General features: G+C 44.5%; 1 protein-coding gene across 2 annotated transcripts in view; it reads left to right on the top strand.

Moving 5' to 3' along the window:
- The window catches only part of sacm1lb (SAC1 like phosphatidylinositide phosphatase b), a 28,295-nt gene that overhangs the window by 13,218 nt on the left and 2,865 nt on the right, over positions 1-12,212 (top strand). For both annotated transcript variants that reach the window (XM_087837165.1, XM_087837166.1), the window contains exons 10-17: positions 886-972; positions 1,059-1,127; positions 2,310-2,389; positions 2,488-2,586; positions 2,670-2,808; positions 8,372-8,441; positions 8,910-8,982; positions 11,847-11,940. In XM_087837165.1, coding sequence (XP_087693291.1) covers positions 886-972; positions 1,059-1,127; positions 2,310-2,389; positions 2,488-2,586; positions 2,670-2,808; positions 8,372-8,441; positions 8,910-8,982; positions 11,847-11,940 — 711 coding nt within the window. The remainder of the gene's footprint in view (positions 1-885; positions 973-1,058; positions 1,128-2,309; positions 2,390-2,487; positions 2,587-2,669; positions 2,809-8,371; positions 8,442-8,909; positions 8,983-11,846; positions 11,941-12,212) is intronic.

Here is a 12,212-nt window from a genome sequence, read left to right as displayed (position 1 = left end):
TCACAACGTCCGTCTGTTGGCTTCCCAATCTTAAGTTTACTCTAAAAACAAAGTGAAAAGATGAAAAAACTTCCAAAAAGTTGATTCTGTTCATCTGGACGAAGCGTTTCATCGAGGTGACCTGTGAGCGAGTGTGGGATTTACTTACCTGGATGATTGAAGACAAATCGTGTTCAGAAATTCAACAGATCAACATCTAAATCACTAAAAGGCACCTGAGACCGAGTCTGGGAGAATGCTAAATATCTGAGTGTCTGTAATGAAGCAAAAGCAATCCAAATGCAGGTTTCACCATAGATAGATCAGGCCTTACTCTGCCCTGAGTGTAGAATAGAGGTGGACAACCTTACTCACGGTCTGTGCTCATGCAGAAAATACAGCAGTGTTGTTCATAAAGTGTGAACTGGATCAGATCTCTGCTGCCGCTGAACCGTCGTGTTTCCTGCTCAGAAAGACAAAAGCAGCTTTACAGGCTGTTAACATCTTTGCAAGTGAGTCCTTTTGATCTGGATCAAAACATACAGTCCATGACAGTGGACTGTACTGGAATATGTGTCATTGGATTACCTAACATGCGAGTTACATAGTGTGGATAATGTGTTTGATAAAATATGGGAGCCTTCATGTTGTTTGGATATTTCAGCTATTGTCACACAGGCGCTGGTTTAACGTATGGATGTGTAGCTAATCTATTAAAGTTAATATCTTAAGCCTACATGTCTCCACAGTTGGGTCTTTTTGAGCGACCAAAGACTCAAAGCTGTGCAGGACGAACAACCCAAGAGCTTCACGGGCTCATTCTGTAGGCAAGCGTCAGAAACTCTGCTGCCTTCTCTGGGTCTCTCCTCTGATTTCAAATTCTCGTTGTTAATGGTGTGTTTGCAGACCAGAGGCTCCATCCCCTTCTACTGGTCCCAAAGGCCTAATCTCAGGTACAAACCAAAACCACAGATCAGCAAAACAGTCAACCATGTAAGTTCTTTACATGCAGATTCAAGTGAAACAACAAATACCTGTTGTTTATCTTCATTTCTGAAATCGTCCTGTTTTTGTCGTAGCTGGATGGATTCCAGAGACACTTTGACTCCCAGATCATCCTCTATGGAAGACAAGTCACTTTGAACTTGGTAAGAAAAATCCGTTAGATAATTGCTACCTAGCTACTAGGGGTGCAACGATACACAAAATTCATGGTTCAGTTCGATACTTTGGTGTCGCGGTTCGATATTTTTTCAATACAAAAAAATGTTCATGCTGTTTTAATTTGTCATTTATTAAAATTATAAATATATATTTTAACTCAAAAGTACAGTTTTTAAATTTAATGTTGCTGAAACAAAGTAATAAAATAATAAATCTATCTGATGGAGGAATCCCTCATCTTTGGAAAAGAGAGTTTATTACAGAGAAATGTCTCTTTCCAAAATAAAAGCTCTACTATACGCTTCTTCTGGGCTATATTCTCAGCAGCATATTAAACATATCAGGTCCCCATAAGGAGAATCATGTGCTAACGGCTGTCTAAATGACTCGGCTAAAGTTTGTAGCATGCGTGCTTGTTGTTTTTGTCTGCTTCCACTTGTCTTTGCACGAGGATGATGTCGGAGTAAATGTGCAGTCATATTGGTTGTGTTCCCACTAGTGCTGTCAGCGTTAATCTGAAATGACGTCAACGCCACAACACGGCAAATCTCCGTTAACGAGCTACCGCGGATCGCCCCGTGCGTGGGGCTGGACGGCCAACACGTTAACGAGCTAACTGCGCTAACACACTAGTTCCCACCCATGTAATTGAGCATTGCTGGCACATCCGACATACTGTTTTACTTTAGTCCATGACGCGCTTACCTTCAGGGTCATACGTCACATGAAGACCAAAATAGTTCCAAACACCAGATCTGAATGAGGGTGGGGGAGGTTCAATTTGCCATGTTGCAACGAGCTTAGCTTCTGTCTTGCTAGCTTGCCCTGCGCTCAGTGGATCTGCGCTCGACAGTGCAGCCTAGGCGGAGTAGTCGAGCGCAGATCCACTGAGCGCTCAACACAGACAGCATCGTCAGAAGAAAAGTTGATAAAATAAATTAAAAATGTTGTATTGTTCGATACATATGCGTACCGAACCGAAAGCACTGTATCGAACGGTTCAATATCGATACGAGTATCGTTGCACCCTTACTAGCTACTGATTTTTGCATTTACAAGACCATGATATAACCTTCACAGTCAAATGAAATAACAGTAAAACCACAAATACCCATATGCAATCGTTTGCAAAGGCTCTTTGTTTTATTTGTTCTGTTTTTTCACAGATAAACCAAAAAGGCTCAGAAAAGCCGTTGGAGCTGGCATTTGACAACATGGTCACAAACTTGGGTAATGGATCGATCAAGTAAGATTACCACTAATTCAGCCTAAGGCTTCCTCTGTGTCTGGCATTTACTCGACATCCAGCTTTCCTCAGGTAATTAAAGCCTTGTTTATGTGTAGGTACATAGCTTTTGACTTTCATAAGGAGTGCAGCCACATGAGGTGGCACCGCCTTCAGATCTTACTGGACACGGTTGCTGAAATGCAGGATGACTTTGGGTCAGTGAGCTAGCATAGCAGCTTGTGTCTGTCCAATAGCAATACACTCTGCATCAGAAGTAATGTTGTGCATATGGATTCAGATATTTCCTAGTGGATGCAGATGGAAAGGTGCTGTTGAATCAGGAGGGAACTTTTCGGAGCAACTGCATGGACTGTTTGGATCGTACAAATGTCATCCAGAGCCTGCTGGCCCGACGCTCTCTTCAGTCACAGCTGCAGGTATTAAATGCATAGTCACGTATAATAATGAAAATAATGGATAGCTCAACTTTGGGGACTGTTGGGGAGCCTGCTGAACTAAAGAAGCTGTAATGGTTCTCATTCAGCACCATCAGGAAACCGTGAAGTACTTTACTGTACAAGCACATTTACACACATTTAGACCTATGAGTCATAAATGTTTTCTGTTCACCACCACAGTGGATTTTAAACCAAACAGTCAATATGTGACTAAAGTGATTCAAGGGTTTAACAAAAACAGGAATCCCAGCCTGTTTTAGGAAGTTTTTCCAGTCAGTGGAAAGGACCCCAACATTTTCAGGTAGAGCAGTATATGTTTTTCATACGCTGCTCTTTAGCTGTGTTGGACTGCTTTTCCCCTGCAAGCTAAATTCTGAATCTGATGGCTGAGCCGGTTACCCTGAAGGTTTGGTTAGCTCTGTGGTTTATTTGGGTTCTCGACCCGTCCTCGAAGCCTCCCTCGCTTTCATCGTAATTCCTTTTAGATTGCTAGAATTCATTTTTCATTAACTGCAAATCAGTTAATGTAATAATTTTGCTAAACTCCTTAAATCTAAGCTGAAAGTCTTTTTTTTTTTTTGTCATCAACAATTTTTATTTAATTTTAAACTTCAATAACAGAACTTAAGGATAACTACATAAATAAATAGTTTAAAAAACAAACAAAAACAAAACCAAAACAAAGGAAAGTTATCCTATTCTTTCTTCGCACACCAATCCCCACACCACCACTCTGTCATTACTCTTCTGTCTTCAAGTTACAGAAAGCCAGCTTGTAAAGGACCAAATACAATCATATTGATGCAATTTGTCTAATAAACCATGAGTCACTTTTTTGTAAGACGCCAACTTAGCCATTGTCTTTAGCCACTCTTCATAGGGAGGGGGGTCTTTTTCCGCTAATGTCTTAGACCCGTTTGGCTGTAGTAGCCAGAATAATCCATCTTTTTGTATAACTGGAAAAATCTCCATCAGAAAGCTCTGTGGTTATACCAAGTATGGACAGTTTTGGTGAGATACCAAATCTCCTTTTTATAACACTGAAAATTACCTCCATTATATTTTCCCACCAATCCCGAAGTGCCGGACAGCTCCATAAGATATGTAAGTCATTATTTGGTTTAAAATCTAACACAGTACGTGTGCAGAGGCCAAGTTACAGAAATGCTTTCATTGTCCAAACATGTGTAAACAGAAAGAACGCACAAACATATGATACTGATACGAACATGATACTGCTTTATTTAACTGGTGATGATTAATCGTACACATTACACTTTGACACAAAGCCTTTATAAAGGCGAAGGTTCAAATCTGTGTAACCTGTTTGCACTTTCTGCTTTAATGCTTCTTTCAGGTTGTTGGTCTGCTTTGGGGTTTCCCCCAGAATCAGTGTTTAGAGACGATAAGAACAGTAACAGACTGAACCAGCTCGAAATATCCAGAATATTACAGAGATTAAATATATATCGTGTACATTTTACTCTGATCTATTAAACGTTGTTACGTTCACTGCAGAGCATGTGCGCTATTGTACTATTGTATCGATGGAGGAGTTGTACAGGGAGCCACAGACAGGAATGATTTCCTGTGGCGTTCAGTGGTGCATTATGGGTAATCTCAGCCTCTCAGTGAACGTGCTCCTGTGACTGGCCAGCATGTCATGGAGGCTTGTCCAGCTTCATCTTGGACAACATCCGCCTCTCCGACACCACCTTAAGGGGGTCCAGCTCCGTCCCCACAGCATTACTGGCCCTACGGGTCAGTTTATCGAGTCTTTTGGCATCTGTGACCCTCAGCCTGCTCCCCCAGCGTGCAGCAGCGTAGAGGATGGCACTGCTGCAACAGACAGCATCGTCTGACAGATGTTAAAAGACCTTAACCGCTTGTGGAGTGTTGTTTTTAATCCAGTCCAGTTTATTATCTATGTACTCCAAGGGACTTGTAGTCTTCCACAATGTCCACTTCAACCCACTTCCCCCAGTGCTCTGCGTCGTCACTCTCACTGATGCATGATCAGAAAACCTCTGATGGCAGGTTTCTGTGCAGTGGCTGAAGTCTGTGCTGTACACGGTCCCTGTGTCGCTGATCACCTGACACACAATGTTGAAGACGCGCATTTTGTGGTCTTCCTGTCAGCTAATCAGCAATCCAGGACACCAGAGAGGCATCCACCTGCATCGCTGGCAGCTTATCACACGGGAGGGTCGGCCTGATAGTGTTGAACGCCTGGAAAAGTCAAAAAACACGACCCTCACAGTGCTCGCCGGCTGGTCCAGATGTGCATAGACACCATTGAGCAGGTAGATGATGGCGTCCTCCAGGCTGGCCTGGGAAGTCAGTGACACAGGTCTGCAACCCTGGGGTCACTTTGGTACAGGACCAAGGCAGGACGTCTTCAGCACCTCTGCAGACTCAGACTCCTCGTGAACAGAGGAGAGAGGTGCTGAGCAGTTACTACAGTGTCAAATCTGTTGATAAACACATCGAGCACATTAGCCCTTTTTTAATCGGACCTACTTTGATCAGCTTGCTATGGCTCACCACAGCTGGTTTCCCATTACACTTCAGTAGCACCTAATGTGCCTGGCTGTTGTCATAGCATTGCTGCCTAGCATCCTGTAACGTAATTAGCATGCAACATGAACGGTACAAAAAAGGTGGAAGTGGAGGCGTCGATGTACCCGCTGCTCGGTCTCTGGCTTCTCGTCAAACTCAGAGACCGTGGCTTTGTTTCGTATTTCCCTCATCGCCGGGTTACAAGAACGGCAGGTTTGACGAGACGCTCTCATGACTCATCGAGTGACGCTACTGACCAGCCAATCGCTGACGACGTCACCTGCTTAGATCGCTTGGAACCCCGGCATACTGGCCCCAGCTTTTTGCCGTTGGATGTCCTGAATCCAGTGAAGTCTTTATGCCGCTCCACACCTCGCTCATGCTGTTCTGCTCCAGCTTTCTCTGGTAATTATTCTCTGATGTTACCTTTCAGTAACTGAACCATGCTCACCTCGTCTCTATTGTCCACTCTGAAGGCCTTCTTCTTGTCGTTGAGGAGGCTTTGATGTCCTCGTCACCCACAGCTTGTTATTTGGATAACGATGTCTGAGCTGGGACAGTGGAGTCGGTGAAACACTCAGAGTCTCCCAGTCTGTCACAAAACAGCCCTGTAGCTCCACTGAGGCCTCCTCCAACCACCTCCTAATACTACTGGTGGTCACAGGCTCCCTCTTCACAACAGGCGCATAGTGGAGGGTGAACTGATCAGCTTTTGGTCTGACCCAGCCAGTGGGGGTACAGAGGAGGGTCCCTGACATTAGCATACAGTAGGTCTAAAGGTCTCCCCCCCTGGCGGGACAGACCACATGCATGTTGTGTCCAAATTCATGGGCTGCTTCCTCCTGAGGACGCATTTGTAGACCGATTACGTCACAGCGAGGCGCCGAAGGCTGTCCAAATTCGTAGACTCCTCCGAATGCAGCCGACAAATGCGTCCTCCTTTTCCCCGAATTTGAAGGATGGGTCGGGTGTGTCCTTCGTGGCCCACCATATCCCAGAATTCATAGCGCGGCCCAGCCAAACTCCAGTTTCCAACAATGGCGGCCGCTACTAAGTTTTAAAATGACTCTTACTAATCTTTCTGGGTCACAAAATAAACTTTTAACATATTTTCAGGCGAGAAAGTAGCTGTGTAAACATCAAATATCTGCTCGGTTTATCAAGATATCGCATATTTGCAAAAGTGCTTCGACGTTTTCGGAGACGTCTGTTACCCACCAGCTCGATAGCTCGCTGGGAGCTCGAGGGTCACTGAAGCGGCCGAGAACGGCACAACCCCCGGCACATCATTTTCAGATCACCGCGGAGTTTCGCTACTCAGGTTAAACGTAATATATAAGTCACTTAGACAACCTAAAAATGTTATTGTTGGGCTTTTTTTCGGCGTTTTATTTGTTCGTGAGTAAATCGGTTTGGCTGAGATTAAAGTTATTAGATTATTAGATTAAATAAAACTTTATTAATCCCCTAGGTGGGTTCCTCCTTGGTTTCCACACAGCTGAATAAACGTCAAACAGAAAACTGATTAAACAGAAGTGTGAGACGGTCGAGAGTTTACTCCAGTGTCATATTGTTATATTCTAGATAGCAAGGAGCAGACGGCCGAGTTTATTAAACTCCACCGAGACAGCGGTGACGCTAATCTGAAGGCTAGACCGTCCAATTTCACGGCCGTTTACTTCCAGCCTACCCGACCTTCTGAGGACCCGGCCCACGTAGACCGCGAAGGCCGGGTCCTCAGGAGGATGCAGCTCATGAATTTGGACACGACCATTGTGTGAAGTTGGCAGTGACGTGTTTGAAGTCCCCAGAGAGGCTGTAAGCTGAGTCTGTAACCGGCCAATGGGAGAGCGAATAATGTCACATGCAGCTGTGAGCTGTGGGGTAGCAGTGGGAGGAACATCAACAGCCACCAAACAGTCACATGGGTACATTTCCTGGGTCCAACAGCGCACAGTTCAGTGTCCGGGCAACAAATCCACAACTTGATTGTTATATGAGCAGAGTTACACAACCGTTTGTTGCAAGAACAGCACGCCCTCCTTCTTTCTGCTTACCGCTCACAGCTGGCGCTCTCGTCTCGATCCTCTCTCCCCCAACGTGTCCCCCCCCCCCCCCGTTCTGTTGCAGGTTTCTTCCTGTAAAAAGGGAGTTTTTCCTTCCCACTGTTGCCAAGTAGTTGCTCATGGGGGTTGTGTGATCGTAGGGTTGTTTCCTTGCTTTGCAAAGTACCTTGAGGTGATTGTTGTTGTCTGTTGGTGCTATAATATATCCCAGGCCTTTATGTTGGTATTTTTCTTTACACTTTCACCATCATGTGAACATCTGCTTCTGTCCAAATTATAAATATGACATCAAAGAGCAAATAAAAGTATCTGAGCACATAGTTCATCAGTTAGTTCATCTAGCTGAAGGACTGTTGAGCTTATATGGAGCAGCAATCTGTTGATGTCAATAAACTGGTCATTGATCATGATCAGGAGTACGTCTCCTCTCCTGAAACGTGATTAATTTGCCCTAGATATAACTGTTTGCAATTCTTCTTGGCCTTAGTTGGTGCATTAAAGCTAACCAATGACAACAAAACGTTCTGTTTGTGCTGCTTTGCACTGTAGTATCTGCAGCTGTGTCCGTAGGGACAGAGGCCACATCACTCCTCGTCAGCTGTTCCTCTGAGAATAGCAGACTTGTTGCTGACGGGTTTTTGAAACCCTGCTTTGTCTACGATTGTTCTTCAGATCTGGGCGCTCCTCCTGGCACCTTACAGTCAAAGTAGCCCCACTGCTGTCTGCAAATGCACTGAAATTAACTCCATACCATTTTGCAGTGGGATTATATTTGCTTTGATTCTTCTAAATGAGCAGCAGGTAAACAAGGAAAATGTTCAGAGTTTGCATAAACAAGTTAAAACAGGGCTGTATTAGAAAACAGTGGCATTCAGACTCGAGAGCATTTGACAAAAGGTGTGTGTGTGTGTCTTTAGAGGATGGGAGTTCTCCACATAGGCCAGCGGATTGAAGAGCAGACAGACTTTGAGAAGATGTACAAGAATGGTGGGTGTTCCCTCACACGGCTGTAGCCTGAGTAGTAACAACTAATCAGAGTTTGTTGTTTTTATATCTAAACCCTGCCTAATATACAGCTGGCCCTTTGCATGCTCGCAAAACCTTTTGGATCCACTGATTTTTACAGGACTTGTAAAGGGCATTGTGTGGTAAACACTGCTTCAGCTACTATCTGACAGCATGATTTAGTCTTTGCACAGTTTTACACACACACTGAGCAGAAGACTGGTTACTTATTGCACTCTTTGACATTTTTGCTTCACGGTTAGACTCTAACTATTCAACTTTATAAAACATTTAGTCAGAGAACATTCCCACACTTTCATACTCCAGTGAATGCATCAGAGAGCGTCTCAGTGTCTCGTTCAAGAATACTTTGACATGCAGACTGGAGCAGCCAGGGATTGAACGACGAACTCTCTGATCAGTAAATGACCTGCTCTGCCTCCCCTTCAGCCTGGGCAGACAATGCTGACGCTTGTGCCAAGCAGTATGCTGGAACCGGTGCCTTAAAGACTGACTTCACCAGGTGAGTGTTCACAGCAAACACCTACAATACATGCTAACAAGTTTTTCTCTTAGCCCTACCTGTCTTCAAGTTGTGCCATCAGAACTGACAGTCGTCTCTTCCATGATGAGGTGAAAGCAACCACCCACTCTCTCTTTGGAGGAGCTATTTCCTTCTAGCGTTTTGTTTCTGACTTTTGTGCTACAGTCGATTGTACTCCGTTAAAATATAAGGAGTCTTTAGAGAGAGAGACACACACACAGTAAAAGCTCCCAGAAAAGCCAAAATAAATGTCTTCAAAAGGGTGGATAGTAGATCGGGATGCACCGATCAAACTTTTCCAGTTTCGATACGAAACCAACATCTTGGCTTTGAGTGTTATCGAGAACAGTACCAGTAATTAATGAACATGTTATGTCTCACTGTGAGGAAGACACTAGCAACATCAGACCCAACGTAAAAACTGTTTTCCTACTTAAAAATGCAAATTGGGGGCAGCAAGAATGGCAGCACCTCCCTCTTCCCAGCCACCTCCTCCAGGTGGCCTCTTTGCAAGATGCCCAAACCACCTCATCTGGCTCTTTTAGGAGAAGCAACAGTACTCCGAGACCCTCTGAACTCCTCACTAGAGATGGGTATCGTTTAGGTTTTATCTGATACCAGTACCAAACCGGTACTTTTGAAATGGTGCCGGTGCTTAAACGGTGCTTAAAGAATGGAGAAATGCCCTGTAAAATGGTAAATGGCCTGTATTTATATAGCGCTTTTCTAGTCCCTAAGGACCCCAAAGCGCTTTACACAACCAGTCATTCACACATTCACACACTGGTGATGGCAGCTACATTGTAGCCACAGCCACCCTGGGGCGCACTGACAGAGGCGAGGCTGCCGGACACTGGCGCCACCGGGCCCTCTGACCACCACCAGTAGGCAACGGGTGAAGTGTCTTGTCCAAGGACACAACGACCGAGACTGTCCAAGCCGGGGCTCGAACCGGGAACCTTACGATTACAAGGCGAACTCCCAACTCTTGAGCCACGATCGCCCCAAGAACACAAACTTTGTCCAAAAACCTCTCATGTTTTTGCTGTTTTCCAATTTTTCTTTGGTCATTTTAGCCTTTTTGGCCAGTGTGAACACGAAGACAGCCGCATGTAGCTACGACGGTGTTTGCTAGTTCACCTTACATGCATTAATGTAATAACGTGGTTAGCCTACTCAACGTAAATTACACACGAACAACATTAAGCTACTCACGCAGAGAAGAACGGCTGCTGCTGCATCATCATCCTCATCATTTCTGCTACACTGGCAGGGCTAGGGGCCAGGACTCTCCTCTTCAGGTTCTCGGGGGATGTTGCAAACTCCGGGTCCGATAACAGGCACCACCAGGGTAGGGTTATCGGGGTCCCAACCTGGGAGCCAGGCCTGGAGAGGGAGCTTGACGGAGAACACCTGGTGGCCAGGCCACTGTTCCCTGCCAACTTGAAGAAGGAAATGACCCGCCTTCTTGTAGGTTTGACACCCACAGGAGATGCTGTAGGGGTTGGGTCCATTGTGTGTTGGGCAGTGGGCAAGAGCAGGAGCCCTGGTGAACTGATCCGCAGCTTTCGAGGCTGGCTACTGGGACACGGCGGGGTCCTCAAGGGTCTGCCTGGTCTTTGCAACCGTTGCTGATTAGTGTTGGTGGTTAATACCTGGTTCTAGCCTGCTGAGAAGTCTAATATTTAAAGATCACTACAGCCACACATCAGAATATTTCAGTTTGTTTTGTTTGCGAGGGCAAAACCAAAAACCCAAATTGGATTTTGCTCTTAAAGAAAGTTTCTAACTGGCGATAGGTTCTCCTCTGCGGACCAACCTTGAGCTCCTTAATTTTACTTTGAGTTCTGTACTTTAACCCTTTAAAGCCGGTCGGAGCGGCACGCTCTGTTTTGCGTAACTATTTTTAAATCCTGGTAGCTCTGCAACCACGTGAGCTAGCGCAATAATTTTTTTTGCATATGAAACCGGAGGAGTTGTACTTACATCTTATGCCATCAGCTTGTCCTCGGTCACAGTTTCCTTCCACATATAACTTTGCAAAAACTGCATAAAAAGCGCTTGCAGCAACAAAAACATAATATTCCAGAAACAGGCTTTGCCGATCCGATCAGCTATAACACTTCCTACTTGGAATAGACGCAAACTTTCGCATGTCCGCCATGACCTGCCCGAAACCGGAAGTGACGTCATTTTCGCGGAAATGTCGGGTTTTTTACCATCAGGGCCTCATGAGCCTATACTGGTGTTTTTAAAAGTTATGTTTGACTTTATGACTTTCTGTGTGGTTTCTGGGATGCTTAGGACTCATATTGCACTGCTGGAAATAGTTTATTTTGATGCATATGCTGCTTTTTTGCAAATTTGCACTATAATATTTATTTTCGTTTTTCCTGCAGTATATAAAAATTGGTGTATTTCAAAAATAAAACTATGAAAACACTCAAAATAAATTTCCTGTGGTGGGAAACTATTTTGTGCAACTTTTTTGTATTTACAGTTTTGAGGGATAAGCCTCTTAAATTTCTCTAACTAGAAATATATGTTAAAAAAGCAAAAACGATTTTCAGTTTTTTGTAGTTTATTGCACTTTTTTGCAATTTATGTAATTACTGTGCACTTAATGCAGACATATTATTAAAATTTAGGCTGTAATGGTTGTATTGATGTATATCAACTTGAAATGCTCCCAAAAATGGCTCCACAGCATGTAAACATATAATATAAGCTCTGGCGGACTTGGTTCTATGGTAGGTCTTAAAGGGTTAACAGTGATAATGATAAAGTAGCTGTAAATGCTGCTGCTTTTCTTAATGGTGCTGAATGTCATGTTCATATTTCAGGACAGGAAAGAGAACACACTGGGGACTGCTGATGGACGGCTGGAACTCGATGATCCGATATTACAGAAACAACTTCTCTGATGGCTTCAGACAGGTGGGAGACGTGCGCTGAGCTTCATGGCTGATCCACCACAGTTACAAATATATGAACCCAACAGAGTAAATTATTCACCATTTGGCTCCAGCCAGCTAGTAGAGGCACTTCCTGCCCTCGTGTTGCCGGTGAAGCAGCTGCTGCTGTTCTGGACATTTGATATAACTTATTAGTAGCATTTCGTTACATGATTTCTGCTTTCATTTAGTGGGAAGTCAGTGGTAGCTGCCTCAGTGCACAGCGGCAGCGGCTGAGACAGATGTTGAGAGATT

This window comes from Neolamprologus brichardi, unplaced genomic scaffold (genome assembly GCF_056152115.1).
Source record: "Neolamprologus brichardi isolate AB-2024 unplaced genomic scaffold, ASM5615211v1 NODE_ptg000008l+_length_2720982_cov_1, whole genome shotgun sequence".
Taxonomy (NCBI): domain Eukaryota; kingdom Metazoa; phylum Chordata; class Actinopteri; order Cichliformes; family Cichlidae; genus Neolamprologus; species Neolamprologus brichardi.
Note: the sequence above shows the minus strand (reverse complement) of the source record. Positions and strands in the feature narration are given on the sequence as shown.